Source organism: Trachemys scripta, chromosome 6 (assembly GCF_013100865.1).
Source record: "Trachemys scripta elegans isolate TJP31775 chromosome 6, CAS_Tse_1.0, whole genome shotgun sequence".
Classification (NCBI taxonomy): domain Eukaryota; kingdom Metazoa; phylum Chordata; order Testudines; family Emydidae; genus Trachemys; species Trachemys scripta.
Window position 1 is genome coordinate 69,324,564 of NC_048303.1, and position 19,311 is coordinate 69,343,874.

General features: G+C 38.4%; 1 protein-coding gene across 1 annotated transcript in view; it reads left to right on the plus strand.

The window, feature by feature from the left end:
* The window catches only part of COMMD10 (COMM domain containing 10), a 171,898-nt gene that overhangs the window by 33,535 nt on the left and 119,052 nt on the right, over positions 1-19,311 (plus strand). The window contains exon 5 of the mRNA XM_034774899.1: positions 9,109-9,219. Coding sequence (XP_034630790.1) covers positions 9,109-9,219 — 111 coding nt within the window. The remainder of the gene's footprint in view (positions 1-9,108; positions 9,220-19,311) is intronic.

The window sequence follows — 19,311 nt, forward strand, 5'->3', positions numbered from 1 at the left end:
CCTGGACAATACAAGCTCATATAAAGTCTGTCATTTATTAATAGAAAATAATATGCACAAATCTTGTTCTTCCAAATGGGGTTTCCCAAACACTTCAATCCAAACACACTGATCTAGATGAAATAACAAAACAAATTTATTAACTACGGAAAGATAGATTTTAAGTGCTTACATGTAATGAGGTATGTATGTCAGAATTAGTTACAAGGAGATAAAAGGTAAAACACAACAAACACCTAACTTAACAAGCTAAGTGTATACAAAGCAAAGGTCTCTCTCACTCACCACATATTCCAGCGGGCTTGCTGCCTGAACCTCTTTCAGTCAGGATTTCCTCCCTCACACCCCCCCCCCCATTCCAATGCTGCTTCTTTCATTCTTCAGGTGTTGATGATGCCATCTCAGTTTCTGATTGACACACCTGACCCTGCTCTCCACACTCTTAGCTGCAATCATGAGTGTGTTTCTGTCATGGACATCCAGTGTTCCACCACTCTCAAGTTCAGCATCCTTCACAGTCCTCTCTTGCTCCTTGTCTGGCAGATTGTGGCAGAACCTGGCCTATGTTTGGCAGGTGTCTCAGGCTCCATTTAAATCATCTGTCCAGGTGGTAGTGTCTGCACTGGGAGAGAAGCTGGAAGAGAAAACATTTTATATTAACATTGTACATTGCTACTGTTGTGCATGATTACAGACAAATATGAAATGACACATCTCTACCCCAAATAGTTTATTGTCTAATATAGATGCAACACAACAGTGGATAATGACTAGCACAGGTGTGAAGGGAAATATAGTTAGGATGGGGACTATTTTCTCTTTCGTGGATTTCCATGTTAGCCTGGATTGCTGGGCCAGAAGAGCATTTTGCTTTTATTTGATTTTCTTTAGCCATCTCAAAATCACTCACTCAAAAATATAAAATATATAAAATAAAAAGAACAGCACTTATTATTCAAAGCACAATATAGAAAGTCTTGGAGGATGGGAGAGATCCCAGAGGACTGGAAAAGGGCCAATATAGTACCTATTTATAAAAAAGGACAACCCAGGTAATTAGAGACCAGTCAGCTTAATTTAGGTACTTGGAAAGATAATGGAGCAAATAATCAAACAATCAATTTGTAAGTAGCTAGAAGAAAATAAGGTGATAAATAATAGTCAATATGGATTTGTCAAGAACTAATCATGTCAAACCAACCTAATATCCTCCTTTAACATATTAACAAGACGGGGGAGGAGGGAGAAACAGATGATGTGATATACCTTGACTTTAGTAAGGCTTTTTATTCTTTCTCACATGACCTTCTCATAAACAAACTAGAGAAACGTAAACTTAATGAACATACTATAAGGTGGGTGCACAACTTGTTGGAAAAGCGTATTCAGAAATTAGTTATCAGTGGTTCACAATCGAGCTGGAAGGGCATATCAGATGGGGTTCTGAAAGGATCTGTCCTGGGTCCAGTTCTATTCACTATCTTATTAAATGATTGGATAATGGCATAGAGAGTACACGTATAAAGTTTGCAGATGATAGCAAGTTTTGGAGAACAGAATTAGAATTCAAAATGATCTTGATAAACTGGAGAAATAGTCTGAAATAAATAGGATGATATTCAGTAAGGACAAATACGAAGTACTACCTTTAGGAAGGAATAATCAATTGCACAAATACAAAATGGGACGTGGCTGCCTAGGAAGGAGTACTGCAAAAAAGGATCTGGAGGTTACAGTTGACACAAACTAAATAGGAGTTGACAATGTGATACTGTTGCAAAAAATGCAAACAATCTGGGATGAATTAGCAGGAGTGTCATAAGCATTACATGAGAAGTAATTCTTCCACTATTCAGCACGGATAAGGCCTCAGCTAGAATATTGTGTCCAGTTCTGGACAATACACTCTGGAGGAGATGTGGACAAATTGGAAAAAGTGCAGAGAAGAGCAATAAAAATGATGAAAGGTCTAGAAAACATGAACTATGAGGACAGATTGAAAAAAATAGGGTTTGTTTAATCTGGAGAAGAGAATACTGAGGGTGGGGGGACATGAAAAGAGTCTTCAAGTATGTAATAAGTTGTTATAAAGAGGAGGGTGATAAATTGTTCTCTTTAACCACTGAGGACAGGACAAGAACTAATGGGCTTAAATTGCAGCAAGAGCATTTAGGTTGGATATTCGGAAAAACTTCCTGTCAGGGTAATTAAGCACTGGAACAAATTACCTAGGGAGGCTGTGCAATCTCCATTGTTGGAGGTTTTTAAGAACACATTAGACAAACACCTCTAGGGCATGGTCTAGATCAGCGGTTCTCAACCAGCGGCCCACGGGCTGCATATGGCCCAATTAGCACACAGCTATGGGCCAGCTTAGCTATGTGCTAATGGCCGCCCGGCACGGCGGGGCTGTCAGCCGGCCATGCGGGATTTGGGGTCGGAGCGGGCTGCCACCCGGCTCCACAGACTCTTGGGTCCAGAGCTGGCTGCCACCCAGCCCTGCAGGCTCAGGGGTCCGGTGCAGGCTCTCACCTGGCCCTGCAGGCTCGGGAATCTGGGGTCCGGGGTGGGCTGCATATGCGGCCTACAGTGATAAATTAGTTAAGAACCACTGGTCTAGATAATACTTAACCTCAGTGCAAGGGACTGGACTATGTGTCTTATCAAGGTCCCTTCCAGTTCTTCATTTCTGTGATTCTATACTGTTGTTTTCAGTTGTTTCAGTTTAGTTCAAAATAAGCTTACTAGGACAATTAAATATTGTTCAGAATCTCAACTACTCTGGCGATATGTTGGGGACAGGGAATCCAGTGGGAGTAGATCAGGAGTCTGGTTAGGGAAGGGAGCCCGTTGCTGAAGGTAAGCTTAGTTTATTGTGGGAACAGATGACTTGAAACCTTTTTCTGCCAGAAATGGTGGTAGATTTCCAGCAGCTAGCCTCTGAAGATGGTGCATGATATCCACTATGTACTTTGTACACTTATGCTAAGATGACTTTTGGTTAATGCTGCCTTAGCATTCTGAGTTAGGTTGGCTTCTGAATATGCTATAGTTTGATATGGATAGTTCTTTCCTATTAGTAGCTGTGCTGTTTGTCAAAATTAATAAAATTCTTTATGACTCTGTCATGTAACCAAAACAAGTCTCTCCAGTTTTATTAGATTTTCATGCAACACTCCTTCCGTTTATTTTGCATTAAATCATACTACAAACAAGTGAGTTGAACAGGAGTGTCTTTCCTGATACAGGGTAATTTTACAAATAAGTTAATTTGAGTTGTGGAGGCAACAGTATACACAAGACTACAAACATTAACTTTGTGGACATTGTTTACAGTGGATAAAATCCATGTTGTACAGAGAATCCACATAAGGCCTATCTACCACGTAAGCCTTGAAAATAGTACTTAAATGGCATTTAAGTTTCATATAGGCAGGCTTTCCACACAGCTGGTGTGTAGGGTGTGTGCTTGTGTTCCTTTAAACTTGCTGGTCCTCAGCTACCACGATGACCTCCTGGGGAGCCAACGTGGTGCAGAATGGCCCTAGGATCAGGTGATGCAAAGGTAATTTAAAGGTTCTCCATTTCTGAGTTGCTTTGAGTCATCCTCAGTAGTACTAGAGGAACTGAGCCGAAAGATGTTCCATAAATGCTAACTTGTATTAGTGATATCGACTACCTTCCCACCATCTTCTAGTTATACCTCATTGTCATTAGTTTACAGACAGTTGAAAGTATGTGATTTTTTTTTAAAATAAAAAAGTTGAGCTAAAACTAGGTAAGTTAGTGCTATCATTAAGATGTTATGTAGCAAAATAACACACAAACCATATTTATCTTAAAATTTGAGAGAGAGAGAGGGTAGCTTTTCTTCATATAAATGTGTGTGTATGTAGAATATACATAAGTGTGTGTGTGTATATGTGTGTGTGTGTGTGTATGTATGTATGTGTGTGTATATATATATATATATATGTATGTATATAAATATATAAAGTATACTGATGAGGAACTGTGAAAAGATGCCAAAAGTCTGCAGCTACTGAAAGCATCTATTTATTTTCATAAATTAAGAGGAATATATATATATAAATCCAAGGAATTACCTCTGAGATTACATTAAAACATCACAGTAGATTGTGAATACTGGAAAATAGTTCTAACCTTTTTGGGTCATTATAGTGAACATTATATTAGACATGAAAAGAATTGAAATGTATTTTTATCCTTTGGAAAAATTAATCCTAAAAGTTGTACCACTTAATTGTTGGCAAGTACCGTGACTCGGAAATAAATACTGTACAGAAACCTTGTTACCACTCACAAAAGGTTAGTTACTATTTCAGAATTTTGAGCATCTTTCAAATAAATAAAGCCATGGCAAATTATATGTTCTATCTCCCTTTCAAGAAAATAAATAGGCAAACCACTTTGAAGCTTCAGACAGCATACAGTATATTAATCAAATATAGTTCTCATACAGCTATATTAAAATGAAAAAAAAAAATCCATGATTCTTACCAAAAACAAAGTAATTTTAAGGTAAACCAATATAAGAAAAGTTAGGGCTTTTATTGTTAACTCAGACTGTTGTGTCACCATATATATTGTGTTTGTTCTAAGATGTCTGCAATATTCCAGAACAAGTATGAATTAGGAGTGAAATAAAAGCCATAAATCTGCATTTCTAACCCAACATGATGTTTAGTTTACTGCTAGACGTCCCTTTCAAAATAAAACAAACATTTATCTCAAGTCCCCACCTAAAACCCTATTGACACTTACAGTTCTAAGAAATTTAAACGAAAATTTTGGACTCCCTTAATGTTGTTCCTTCCCCACACAGCAAACACATGAGCTTCTTGAGAATCTGATTATAGAAACTACTTCTTTATTAGATGTTGTTCCTTTTCTCAAATATTTGGCAGCCTTCAGAGTTTCTGCTAGTACCTGTTAGCCAGTCTTTTGGGGCCCTCGAGATTCTTGCTCATTGGAAACCATACACAAACCTTAGTCACAAACCCCTGGCTTGACCCTGCAGTCATCAGCTTGGCACAGGGTCTCCCCTTGATTTTCACCAAAAGACCTGGTACTATCTGCTGTTCACTGCTTTGGTGTACTGCTGCCAGCTCCAGGCCAGTCCACCACCACTTACTTGGGACTGTTGCTCTTGGCCAATATCACTTTAAATAGTGTTTGATCAAATTACCCGATACAGTGCAATATTCTGGTTTGGAGCCTCTATTGCTGGACTTAGTGTCCAGTGGAAAGCAAGGTGCTATGGGCTTGTCTATGTTGCAAATTGCACCAGTTTTAATAATGGTGTGTTTTTTTAATCGAATTTAGTTAAACTGGTTCAAGTTTGTGTGCAGACAGATATTTCAGTTTGAGTGGTTTATTTTGATTTAGCTTAATCCTGTTTAAAATAAAAGATTCAAACAGATATGAGAGCAGGGACTCTTAACGCCTTGTCTACACACATTGTGAGCACCACTTTTAAATTTATTTAGTTAAATCTGTAAAACCCTTTGGTGTGAACACTCTTATTTTGGACCGAGTACCCTATTTTGTTTTTTCTTAGGACTCAATTTAAACAAAATTGAAATAGGGCACTCTGATGTAAAACAAGTGTCTGCTCCACGGAGTTGCACTAATTTTAATTAATTTGTCTTTTAAACTGACTTTGTTAAATTGGTTTTTAAATTTTGCATAGATCATTCGTAAGTCAATAAGTGTCTTTCTATTGACTTCTGTGGCCTTTGGATAAGCCTGTTTATCACCTCTGATCAGCTACCCAATTTGAGCTCACTAATTATTAGAATAGGGTGTCCAACTTTCCTCATGTTGTACCTTTTCATATATTCATATACTCTTTCATTATAGAAGGATGACAGCTCTGCGATAATTAAGGTTAAGACCAGGTTTCTGTTTTAAAACTCTGCTTTCCTAAGTGATCTATAATCTATTCTACATGGTTAATTGAATTGCCTTGAAATTTGGTATGCCTCATGGGGCTCTAGGTTTCTATTAGCATTCCAACTCTGGGGCTGGAGGACCTACGGGTTCCCGAGATACAGTCCCCAGAAAAATAACTTTTCTTAGAGTTGAGAGATTCTGGCAATCTTTTTTGCTCACAGAGATCAAATGAGGGCTCAGAGTATTGCATCAGGCTGTCCAATGCTCTAGGGTTACCCCAACAGAGTGCATGACATCCACTAGTCCTTTGGAGGAAAGCAAATTAAAAAGTTATTGGAAACAGATTTTGTTTTTTCCATTTAGAGCATCCAAAGCTTTGCATGTTCAGTGATGCGCTAAAGGAATTACATTGCACATGTGCAGTGAGAGAGGCTATCTATCTAGAAAATGACCTCTTTCTCACAGAACCAGTGTGGCCCAGTTGAATTTCACAATCACATTACTGAGTTCAAATCCAACCCAGGCCAGAAATCTGAAGTACAAAAAAAGCAGGAATATTGCTTCACTCTGCCTTTATCAAGGGGGATTTTTATTTTGGGAACTGTAATCTGAGTACAGCAGAATATTCAGAAGGCACAGTTTTTTTGAAAACAAAATGAACTAAATAAACACATGCTCACTGGGAGGGAAAGGTGATTGGGGTGGAAGAGTAGATGGGAATGGTGGGGAATCAAGTGGTGGGAAGAGAATGGAGAGTGTGAGGGGAGGGGTCGGGAAACTGGGAAAAAGGACATGCAGGTGAGTGACAGAGGGACTGGGGGAGAATAGGGGCAGGGGTACCTGTCAGCCCCTCATTTCCCTCCTGAATGTGTGCCACAGTCTGTGATCCCCTAGCCCATTTAACCTCCCATTCTCTGCCCCCTCATATGAACCAGGTACTGGAAGGGGATTGCCTTTCTGGTTGGGTCTAAGCCCCACTCCATACCCCCTATGTGAGCTGGCATCTGGGGTATATGATCCCCGCTTCCTGTCCCTCTGTGTGAGCTTGGATTGGGGCAGGGAGGGGGCTGAAGGAAACATAAATGTAAACATCTAAAATCTAGAAAATGAATATTTAATATACACCCCACTGTTGTGTGAGATTGGATGGGAGGTGCCCAGTGTTGAGGAGGAGCAAACTGGATGGACCTGCGGCATAGCTGGGGAACCTGGTTGAACCAGGGGCAGGAGTCCCATATGGGGGCAGGTAGTGGGAATGAGGAGCCCAGTTCAATGTGCAGCTGAGGCTACTTAACCAAGATAGCATGCAGCCACTAGTCGTCTCTCTCTCACACCATTATCCCCATTCCACTGTAACAAAATGTACAGGAGACGTGAGGAAAACTCAGGAGTCACATAGCAACCATGTGGTCTATTGAAAAAACTACTGGATTGGGACTATTCCTAGCTCTGCCACTGGCCTGCTAGGTGACTTCCCTTCTCTGTGCCTTAGTTTCCCATCTGTAAAATGGGATGATGATGTAAAATACTTTGAGATGAAAAGCCCTATATGAAAGCTGAGTCTTTTCATTATTACCTAGCCACAGTAGTATATCATCTGCAAACCTAGGTAAGAAATAGAACTGTCTAAAATGACTATTAGTGCCTACCAACAAACATTTCTCTCTCTTTTGAAAGAGCTAGGAAATTAAATGCCAAAAAACTTGGTTAAGGCAGCATTAAGGTTGCTGGGTAATAGCTTGTGCCTTTCCAGAACATCAAATTCAGCAAAACTCAAACTTTTGAAAATCAGGAAATACAGAGTTAAGGTAACTCCCATGCAACCTTAACAGTGCCCTCTTCGAGCAATGTCCCACAATGACTATAACACACATATTCCCACTCTGCTTCTTCACTTTAATGGACGGGTGCTAACTGCACTTACCATACACAATCACAGTTGTTCTAAGAAGCTCCAACTTATTCCTCCCCCATTCAATACAGTTACACTCAAATGTGAATGTATCTGGAGTTCATGTAGACCATTCCCAGTGGCTATTGGAGGCTCTGAGGGCAGAGTTAAGGTTGTGTGGGTGTTTACCTTAACTCTGTATTTCCTGTCGTCAGAAATTTGAGTTTTGCTGAACTTGACATTCTGGAAGGGCAGAAGCTATCACTGGACACCCTTAACTCTGCATTAACTAAGATTTTTGTCATTTAATATATTTAGTTCCATAACCAATTTAAAATGCATTCCTATGAACAAAATGTAAAGAAATTCCAAATAATAGAATTTAAAAACTTTATAAAACTAACTAGAAGCAGGTGATAATTATGCTAATTAAACCTGTTAGCGGGTAACAGCCCTTCAGTTCTCTTCTCTTCTCCTGTAGCCAGAGAAATTGTTTCCTGTAAGCCCCCTAGTTCTGTGGTTTATGTAGTAATACCTTCCTTGTAGGGGGTATTGTGATGCATAATTTGCTAATGTTTGTAAAATCACTTTAGGTCCTTGACTTAAAAGTGATATAGAGTTTGTTTTGTGTGGTTTCCTTTTAATGTGCATTTTGTTTGTAACTGAAGAAGGAACAGACTTTGCAGGTCACACTCTTAGCTGTTTTAGTTCTGCAGTGTTAACAGGAGTGGAAAGCAACATAGAATAATTTTTGTCGTGAGTATTGGCAGGCATGATGGAATGCACATGGAGCAGATCTGCTGATTAAGAATTTGCCATTTTTATTTAGTCACTTTCCAAAGCAGACCACATTTTCTGCTAAGATTCTATTTTTGGAAAGGAAATTAAAGTATAAAACACAGTGTAAGTGGGAACCTCAGGGGGTCAGAACCTTTGAAAAACATTTTTTTTAGATTTGATTTATAAATTGCTTTCCAATTGTGCAGAAATCAGTGTAAGTCACTGTCCTCTGTAATTTAAGGAACACAATGATTTACTTGAACATACCAGATAACCTCAAGGCTGTCACAATTACCATAGAATAAACAATATTTAAAGGGTGTTTCTGCAGATTAATTTAAAACAAGCCACATTATATAATTGAGGGAGAATTTGCAGAATGTGCTTTGCATAGGAACTCTAATGCCTATGTAGAGCCTGGCCATCTATGTTCATTGACACAGACCACTGAGAAATGTTGAAAACTCACCTCCTTAGTGTTTTTGCAGCATCTGATTCTAATTTGAACTTGTGTTTTATAGCTTGAGACAATTGGATGGCAGCTTAACCTTCAGATGGCTCAGTCCACCCAAGCGAAACTGAAATCTCCTCAAGCTGTATTAGAACTTGGAATGAGCAATGAAGATTCAAAGGTAGGAAAGCCACTGCCTGGCAGAGTGAACTTATGCAATTTTTTAAAGAATTTATAATTTTAAGGTTCTAAGACTATAACTAGCTCTACTGATTGTCACTAATCTCACAGCAGTGTTTTTACTTATTTTTTTAAAGGTAATTTAATTTACGCAAGTGGAATTAATAAAGAATTGGCATATTGTTATTTGCATTAAATAGGTTTTGGGGTTGAATGCCATATAAGCAGTTCTTTGTACTATAAAGGTATTGACAGTACATGTCATGGGGTATGGTTATTTTATAATACGTACCTCATGATTGATAACTCTTACATATTTTGCACCTGGTTTTCCTCTGCCTTCTATTTTGTTTTCATTTATACTTTGCAAAGTAGGGCTGAGATTTTTATCAAATCATTATGCATGTGTTCTAAGACCACTTTACAGGTGTAAATGACAGTGGAGAGCCAGGGTCTTTACATTTTTATCGTACAACCCTAACTAGTATGCGGTTTTAGCCACTGGTATAGCTACACTGGGACAGCCACTGGTATAAACATGCTGCACCAATGTAAACCTTGGGTTGTGCTGGTGGATTTTACTTCAATTTGAAATGGACATGCTCCGTCAATGGAAGCCAGTTTTTACATTTATGTTGTATTTTTTGCTAGTGGTTTGAATTGAACCAATACAGTGGTGGGTAAACCTTAATATAGGCAAGGTGTGACTAATATAGAAAGTACACTTTTAAAATCCCAAAGTAATACAAATAATGTTTTGTTTATGCTTGAATAGTAAGATCTACTGGTTTTGCATATTTTAGGATAGAATTACCTCACCTTGCCAGTGGAAAGTAACCTCCCCGCAATTTTTGTGGTCTCTACCTTAATCTGTGTTAGTGAAAAAGTAGATTTAAAAAAAAGGAGGAAAATTTTGATTCAAGGGACCTGATTCTGCTCTCAGATCATCTTTAAACCACAGTAATTCCACTAACTTGAATAGAGTTACTCCTGACTTACACTGGTAAATAAGGAGATTTAGGCCCTTGGTCTTCTTGGTGCCTTAAACTGGCGCCTGTAACAGAGTTCTTTGTTCTTAGAAAAAACAGTAGATTACCTGAGGGTGAATTTTAAAAACCTTAATACAGAAAGCAGATAGCATTTTGTATACAAGTCATAATGAGCAACATATGTAAAATGCAGCTACAGAAAATGACTAAAAGAAAACACTGGAAAAACATGTACATGCTGTTATAAATAAATAAATAGTTTCTCTTGAAGTTTTGTTGTTGTTTTGATAAAAGTATGTAACCCTTTTAAAAAAGAAGTGAATTCATTAAGATTTTGTACATTATGGCAGAAAGACAGAATGGATCCTAATGCATCCAACCATGACACCTTGAGCTATGGTTTGTTCCTATATTAAAGTCACGTGGTCAGGCTTGGTCATTACTTAGGTGGGAGATCACTAAGTGAAATGCAGGTGCTACAGGTACTTGCATTACTGAATCAAGTGAAGATCTTTTTGAGGAGGAGCAGAACCAATGCGAATGCTTTATTTTTGTGGAGGACTGTACTGTTGGATATGCTAATTTTTGGTTTGAGATGTAAAACCAGGGTCATGTTTGTAGTCATTAAAGACCCTGTAGCACTTCTCACAAGAATAGGATGATAAGGCTATGTCCTGGCCAAATTCAGACCTGCATAATTATATTCTTCTTGTTTAAATTCTTCCAGAAGAAACTGCATATTGTATTCTTGTTCACTTTTTGTCCTAAAATGTTTTGTAGCCAATGTGATCAGCTGCAGGATTAGCTGCAATTCAGTGGTGACCAAAGTGATTATATAGTTAGACTATCAGTTATTAGTGTTATAGTGATTTAAATGTATAGACCATTGATTGACTGCATTTGTGGTTTGATATTAAAAATGTTCAGGAGACCAAATAACCAAAGTTAGCAAATTTATTGCCTGAAGATAAAATAGTACAATACGTTAAGGAGGTATACACACTACTCCCTCTGGGAAGCTGTTTTTCACAGCATGCAGTTCACGTTACACAGAAAGTGTGCTTCAAAACTACCAGACCTGTGTACAATTTAGAAAACACTGTATATATTTCAGCCAAGACTAAAATTCACCAATCACTTTTTTTACCCTTTTTACCAGTCCCTTCCATCATAAGGGCACCTATTCCAATCCCCCCAGAATGAACACACACACACCAGAAGAGTACAATGAATATAGGAAAGGGAAATATTTATTTACAGAGGGATGAATGGAGGAAAACAACAGGAGGGGAAAAGATAGGGGAAGCGATAAAACTGGGTTACATTCAACACAAGCCCTCACAGCCACGGTCTGAAAGGGCAGACACCAAGCAATGCATCTGCAGAGCTGGCGCTTGGGGAGGGGGCAGCATGCAGAGCCCCCTGGCTGCCCCTACACATAGGAGCCAGAGGACATGCCGCTGCTTCTGGGAGTCACACAGAGCCACATCAGCCAGGGAGCCTGCCTTAGCCCCGCTGTGCTGCCGACTGGACTTTTAACAGCCCGGTCAGTGGTGCTGACCGGAGCCGCCAGGGTCCCTTTTTGACCGGGTCTTCTGGTCGAAAACTGGACACCTGGCAACCCTAAGTCCGTTCCTTGTCACCCATTTCAAGCTTCTGGCAAACAGAAGCTAGGGACACCATCTATGCCCATCCTGACTAATAGCCATTGATGGACCTATCCTCCATGAATTTATCTAGTTCTTTTTTGAACCCTGCTATAGTTAACCTCCCCACTTAACTAGCTACAGCTTCCTTCCTTATTCTCAATGCAAACTCACAAGCTCCAGTACTCAGAGCCCCACACCACTCTCGGTAGTAGTAATACTGGGTCCAGCTCCGGTTTGTCCTTTTCGGGAGATTCCTCCCTACCACAGTGCTCCTCCTGGCTCCTATCTTGGGGTGTCTCCGGTTGGCTGCTCTGTCCCTCCCAGGCTTCGGGCAGGTTCTCGGCTTCTTCACTCTGGGAGGGTCTGGAGCTGCAGACACGCACCCTGTTGCTCTCCCTCTCTCTTTTCTTACCTCCACCCCTCCTGCCCCAATCCTCCCAAAACAAAACAAAAATAAAACCAACAACAAAAACCAGCACTCCCTCTTCCTGGAACAATCAACATTGCCCCCTTAGTACAAAGATTTAAAAGGGCCATGCTCTCTAAACCCCAAAGGGGTTACACTTGTTTTTCTGGTACCATGGTGACCTTTTCTTATTTCTGTTTTGGATACCATATTCCACCCTAGGATACCTACTGTCCTGTGTTAGGACACAGAATCAATGGATCTTGCCTTTGAGAGGTATTATATTCACTAATGCCAAAAGCTATGTTTAGCTTTTGCAGAGTATTGTGGGATATATATTACTTGACATAAGTGAGCAAAGTGAACAGAATTGTAGGAAAGACCTAATATAATTTGGTTAACTTATCTGCCCACATGCTGGGTATAATACATTATTAATATAGCATGCCCTATCCCTAACATACATGTATTGGCTAATAGTTAAGACTGTTAAAAGTGTGTATGCAAATGTTTATATCTTTGCAGTGTTGTGCCCAGTATTTCTACCTGTGAAGTGTACACCAAATATGTTTGTGTGCAATTTTATGCATGGGCACTTAAAAGTTGAGTAGAGGCCCAGCTGAAAGTTTTTTCCCATGTGGACAGTGGATTCATTTTGACTTTTTTGTAATCGGTATACAGTATTTTCAGGGTTTAAAATAGAGAATTCAAGCTCTGATTCTGGCTTTCATATTTTTGGCATTAGACAAGCCACTCTATTTCTTTGCATCAGTTTCCAGCTATAAAAATATAAAGACAAAATCTTTATCTGTTGACATTAGATTCCTATGGAACCAGTCTGCCGGTATGATGTATCTGTTGAAAGCTCAAGCCATATATATCAAAAGTGGCTTTTTCCGCCCCTGCCTGGCCATGTAGTGACATATTAGTATTTACCGATAGATCATGTGGTTGTTTTGTTTTTTTTTAAATCAAAAGACAGTTTATTTTGTTCAATCCACCAGCACACATTTCCTTTATAAACACAACTCCAGTTCCTAAACTCTCTCTTGATTCTTTCTCTTTCTTTTTATTGATGCAATCAGATGGAATTGGATTTTCTTGCAATTACTACATCCTTGAATAACAACTCTGAAATTGGTGCTTAGTAGGTGGAATGGTGCAACAACAAAAACATACAAATGCTGTAATGTTTTGCACACTGAAATTTAGAAATCTGGGTTGACCTGAACAATAACAGCAACTGGCTTGCAGCTTATTGATCACATCCAGTATAGGACAGGTTTTAAGACAGAAAGACACTCATCTATCTGCTTCATAAAAGTGTTGAGGCTTAATTAGTTAATGTTTGTAAAGTACTTTTCATCAGCAAAGTTCTGTGTACGAAAATGCTAAGTACTTATCTCAGCATCCTAAATGTTATACAGCTTTTCTCATTTTCTCCCTAACTTTATAAATAGAAGTAATTGCAGCCTCTTATTTAGAATTTTGGTATGCATCCCACTTACTATTTCAAAATGGCTAATTGTTTATATATGCTATTTATCCTCCCCGCTTGAACGTAATGGCCTGTTGCTCCATGAAGGAGAGAGATCGAAATGATGTACAGAAATTTCTTTTTAGATTAGCTCATTAGGGGGCAGTAGTGTTCTTTCCCTTCATTATACTTCTCTGGCACTTGACTGTTTTTTGAAATAACATTCAAAATCATTGTGAAGTCAGTAGTTGTGGGAAATGCTAAGTGTTTACATTTCTAATCTGTATATAACAATAGAGTTCTGTTGCACCCGGTTACAAAATTAATGCCTATTAATCAAAAATATGCAGAGCAAGGTAAATGAAATTTGCCTTTATTTTCATTTTTGCTAATTGTACTGGTATGATCACATTCATTTATGTTTACTACAGCTAACTAAATTAAAGATCACTCAAACATGAGCTTCTTTGTCAGACTCTAACGTTCGAAATTGGTACTTGATTTTCCTCCCTGGAGAAATAATTTTAAGCCCTTGGATGTTTCTGTGGTATTGTTCCACAGCTATGACTTAAAGTAGTTCAAAGGTAATCTGAGTTGAAGGGTACACAATACCTCAGATTTGTATTCAATGCAGTAATGTTTGGCAGGTATAAAATGACGTTCAGAGTTATAATACTTTTAAGTATTATACCAAGAAAAAACCCCTAGGAAATATTCTGTTTGGACTTTTTCTGTTAATTTGTATTATTAGTTGCAGTATCTTAATTGCCAAGGAAATATGCTGTCTAAAACTCTAAAATAATTAAACTAGGATTATCTGAATTTTGGTAAATTTGTATCCTCATTTTTTACAAGCTTCAGTCTTCACTTATCCTCAGTTCTTTTGTTTCATCTGCCTTTTCCTGGGGAGCTGGTATGAAATCACCTTGACAACAAAAACATCATTTAGCTTATGGTAAATTGGATTGGAGTCTGATTACAGATGGTGCTTTATTTATGGAAAGGAAATTTTAACTTGGAGTCAAAGTGAGACCTGCTAATACAGTTTGAGGATCGAAAATGTTAAATTATATTTCTAAATACTAAAAAATGATCTAAAAAGGATTTCTTATGTAGGTTTACTATAACATTTCCTCATAATAGTGCTGTTAAAAATGTCTTTTGTGTAATTTTAATAATTTTTTTTCTTGTTAAAGAGGCACTGAAAGAAATTTGTTTGGGAATATTTTATTGGTTTTAAAATGTTGCTACTTTTCACCTATTGTAAATAGTTACCATTCTGACTTTTTTTTAGAAATTGTAGAAAACTGATTATTTATTTAGGACCTAATGGGTATTACTGTTTTTATGGCTGTAGCGCCAGTTAACCAGTGGAGGGAATACAAGTTAATAATTCTTATTCCGATAGCTGTGCCGCCATTATGATACTGGTTTGCAAACAAAGAAATAATCAAAAGAAAAAGCCCTATGTTTATTTTATGGCTATCTAGACAAATGTATTTTCATACAGTATAAATAATAATTTATGTATGTAGAAAATGAGGTGGTACAGTATTATTATACTTTGAGACTATGGCATCAGTTATGCCTAAATCGCAGATGACAAATCTCCATAAGACATCTCGGCCTAATTTCTAGAATAGCTCAGGATTATCCTCTGAATCCTCTGGGGCCATCTCAGACACTTGTGTGGTGAAGTTCATAGAAAAGTTTAAGATCCTCAGGATATCGCCTTAATGTTTGTACTAAGTGCTTCCCAAAGGGGGATGAGTGTGTTTGAGCTTCTGGAAGGGTTTAGAGGGCTGGTCAATCTGTCCCCCTTTTTACTCTCCAGGGATCATGGCTCCTTTAGTGCCATTGGCCATTCCTGCCACACCATTCCATTAGGAGCAGACAACACAAAATGGAAGAAAAGGACATACATGATTTATTGTGAGATTGGACATATATTGCCTGTATTATACCTGAAAATTCTCATTTCCTAGCTAGCATTCTCCCATTTTGTATTCTGCTTAGTATTATTTTTCTCCAAATGTATTACCTTGTTGTTATCTAAATTAAATCTTATTCCACTGACTTATTTCTCCCCTTTCTTGTTGCTTTCCCCCCTTCTCCATTTTATATACAACTTCTTTTTAACCTTTGGCTCTTTAAGATCTTCTTTATGTGCCCACATTGGCCTTCTTTCTTTTTGCTCATATTTTTCTTTTCTACTAGAATTGCTATCTGTAGTGTTCATGTGATAATATCTCTGAGTATATTGCAGTTTTCAGGTATCCTGTTACTTCCCAAAACTTGTCACAGGTGATCCTGTCAGAGTTGCCAATACAATACTAAACAAAACAAAACTAACAAGATGCCAATTTTTCATAAATACCCAATGTTTTTCTGACAGATCATATTAAAATATAATTTTACTATAGCAGGTTTATGTTCATGCTTATGTCATTTTTATCAGACAACTTTAATAACACTATTGACCTTTTTAAAGGAAAAAAGATAGTAATATAAATATTTTAAACAGATTTTCTTTAATCATTTCTTTAAAATCAATAAAGCAGTCTTACTGTACTTGGCAGAAATGCAATGTATCATCACACAGGAACATGAAAATAAAGATTCGTAAAGGTCTAAAATTAGTATTTGGAACAGACTCCTTTTTTACTGAGAGCCCAGTTGCTTCCCCCATCCTGATTTTAACAGATTTTCTGCGAGTGTCTGGACTTTGACTAGCTTGGATCCTGTCTACTGCTTCTCTTATCTTCACAAAGTATGCTTTTTTGTTCATTAGGTTCACCATTCTGGGCATTTCCTTCCATCTTTAACTGCAAGGCAGAGCAGACCAAGAGAAATAGTTCTTTCCTTCTCATTGAGCTATGCTATCTGCTGACTTCAGATGGAAATGTAGTTTCTGGTCTGCATGCCATCTAGACAGAAATGACCTGCAGTCCAGTGCACTATGGATCTTTAAGGGAAAATGTATGAAACTATCAAGTTTCCCTTTTCATTCTTCCTCTGAAGGGGTTTTTGTCTGCAGCTTGGGCTTAACAGTGTGAAACAGTGGCCGATGATGATAGCCTTTGAAGCCAGGATGGCTCTTCTTTCCCTTTGAGAGAGTTAAGCAGGTGGGGTCTAGGTTCAGGAGGCAGGGCTGAACAAATTTACGGCTGAGGTAATCTCCCATTCCTCTTAAGAGCTTGGTGCTTCCTCATTTCTCAGGGATCAGGGCTTATCTGGATATTGGTTTCTCAAAAAGCCCTTACTAAGTGTAGTAGGAAGAGAGCCTAAAACATAAGCCCTTGTATTAGAGGCCTGGTATGAGGCAGAACCAGCTCACAAAATTTGGCAAGTACAGGGCTAATATTGCAAAAATACACATTCTTAAGGAGTGCTAGTCACAGAGTGCTCACGCAAACACATCCTGATATCAAGTGGTACCAAAAACATCCCGATATCAAGGATGGTTCAAAAACGTTCCCCAGGGATAACAGGAACACACTTACTCCCTCCTAAAAGATAAGGTCAGGATAACAGTAGGTAATAAAGATGTTTTAATCAAACCAATATGTATAAGAATAAGTAATAACTAGCCATGTTGGGGGAAGTAACTACAGTAACTATGTCAGAGGGGCAGTACTAACTTGTTTGTATCAGGGTATAAAAATGTATCTCAGAGGGAATATTTTTGTCTGGCCTAGGGAGGAACAGGAAGTCCTGCTGTCTGATCTGGTCCATTGTTATGGGCATACATATATTAGGGGCCTGGTAAAATCCGTGGAATACTAGCACTGTGCTTCGTTGACAATAAACCTGGCTGGGTGCCTTCGTCCCTTAACGGATCTTGTGGTCATTGGGCGGTTCGCTCGAGGTCTGCTTTGCCAGCTGTCTGCGCAGGGCTGGGGTGGCACACAGAGGGAACACACACACACACAGCCAAACATCTATCAACATTTAACCACACTAAAAAGAGTAAATTGTGCTTCCAGCTCCTTCAAAAAGAGGGCAATTAAAACCGAAACCCATTACTTTTCAAATTTTGGAGGAGTTCTCATCAGGAGCAAACAGAATGCAAGGGTAAACTGCCCCCCACAGCCTGCACTCTACCTTGGCCATTTCCCTCCTAGATGTGCTCTTTTTCCATAGAAAACGTGATAATCTTGCCTCTTTCGTACAGAAGTGAAATGAGCTCTGCACATAATTTTTCCGTTGTTAATTTCAATAATAGGAACAATAGCTGAATTACTTAGATTACGTTAGTCAGTGATTCACTGTGTGGTGATGTGTGGACAGAGTTAAACTGGTTCCTGGAAATTTAAGACTTTTAATGCTTAGTATCTCTAGATTTCCTGATTTTCAAATGTCCTGATATTTTTGAAATACCATGTTCTGATTGAAGGTGTCTATATAGTTTTAGCTTTTTCTTTCTTTTATAGTTTGTTTGAAAATTTGCCTCTCAGCTAATATTGTGGGCTTGACCCTGCAGTTTTTACTCTGGTAAAACTGCAATTAACTTCAAAATAAATTAGTGGGAATTTTGTCTGGGAAAGGACTGCAGGATTGGGCTTTACATCCAAAACAAGACTCATTATAAATAACTGTTGAATCACTGGCAACAATGTTCAGCACACTCCAAGAACTGTGTTGCTGTTTTAGTCTTAGAATAATATCTGGAAAGGTAAAATTGCCCATGAGGTCTAGATCCTGTGAGTTTTGGTGGTTTTGGTCAGCCTTTCTATCAGTTTCCGAACAAAATTACCGTTACCTTCATTCTAAATTAGTGGTATATTGCAGGCTTTTACTGTAAATTCCCTTTTATTCCTTCTTTTATCTTCGCCCATAAAACTTTTTTACTTGTCATTGATGATAACTCTAGGCAGTCTAATTCACTGTTATAGAAATTATATATTGTACTACTCTGTTATAAGGTTTTATGAAATTGCTAAAAATGTCTCTATCTGGCTCCCCTGGAAATTGATGTGAATTTTGCTGTTGATTTCAATGGAAACAGGATCTGGTGAACCAAAGTAATAGTTTCATAAAGAGGGAATATATTGTTCAGAATTAAATAAACATAGTATTTTGAGATGTTTTCCTAAAGAAGCACAAGAAATGTGTGTATTTTGCTACTAAAAAAAGTCCTCCTGTCTCTCTCTCCAGTGTCAAATCTCATAGACTTTAATAGACTTCAGACTTTAAGATCTGAAGGGACTATTATAATCGTCTAGTCTGACCTCCTGCACAACGCAGGCCACAGAATCTAACCTATGTCTGAGCTATCAAAGTCCTCAAATCATGGTTTAAAGACTTCAAGGTGCAGAGAATCTTCCAGCAAGTGACCCATGCCCCACGCTGCAGAGGAAGGCAAAAAAACCCCATGGCCTTTGTCAATCTGCCCTGGAGGAAAATTCCTTTCTGACCCCAAATATGGCGATCAGCTAAACCCTGAGCATGTGGGTAAGACACCCAGGGAAGAATTCTCTGTAGTAACTCAGATCCCATCCTATCTAGTGTCCCATCACAAGCCATTGGGCATATTTACCACTAATAGTCAAAGATCAATTAATTGCCAAAA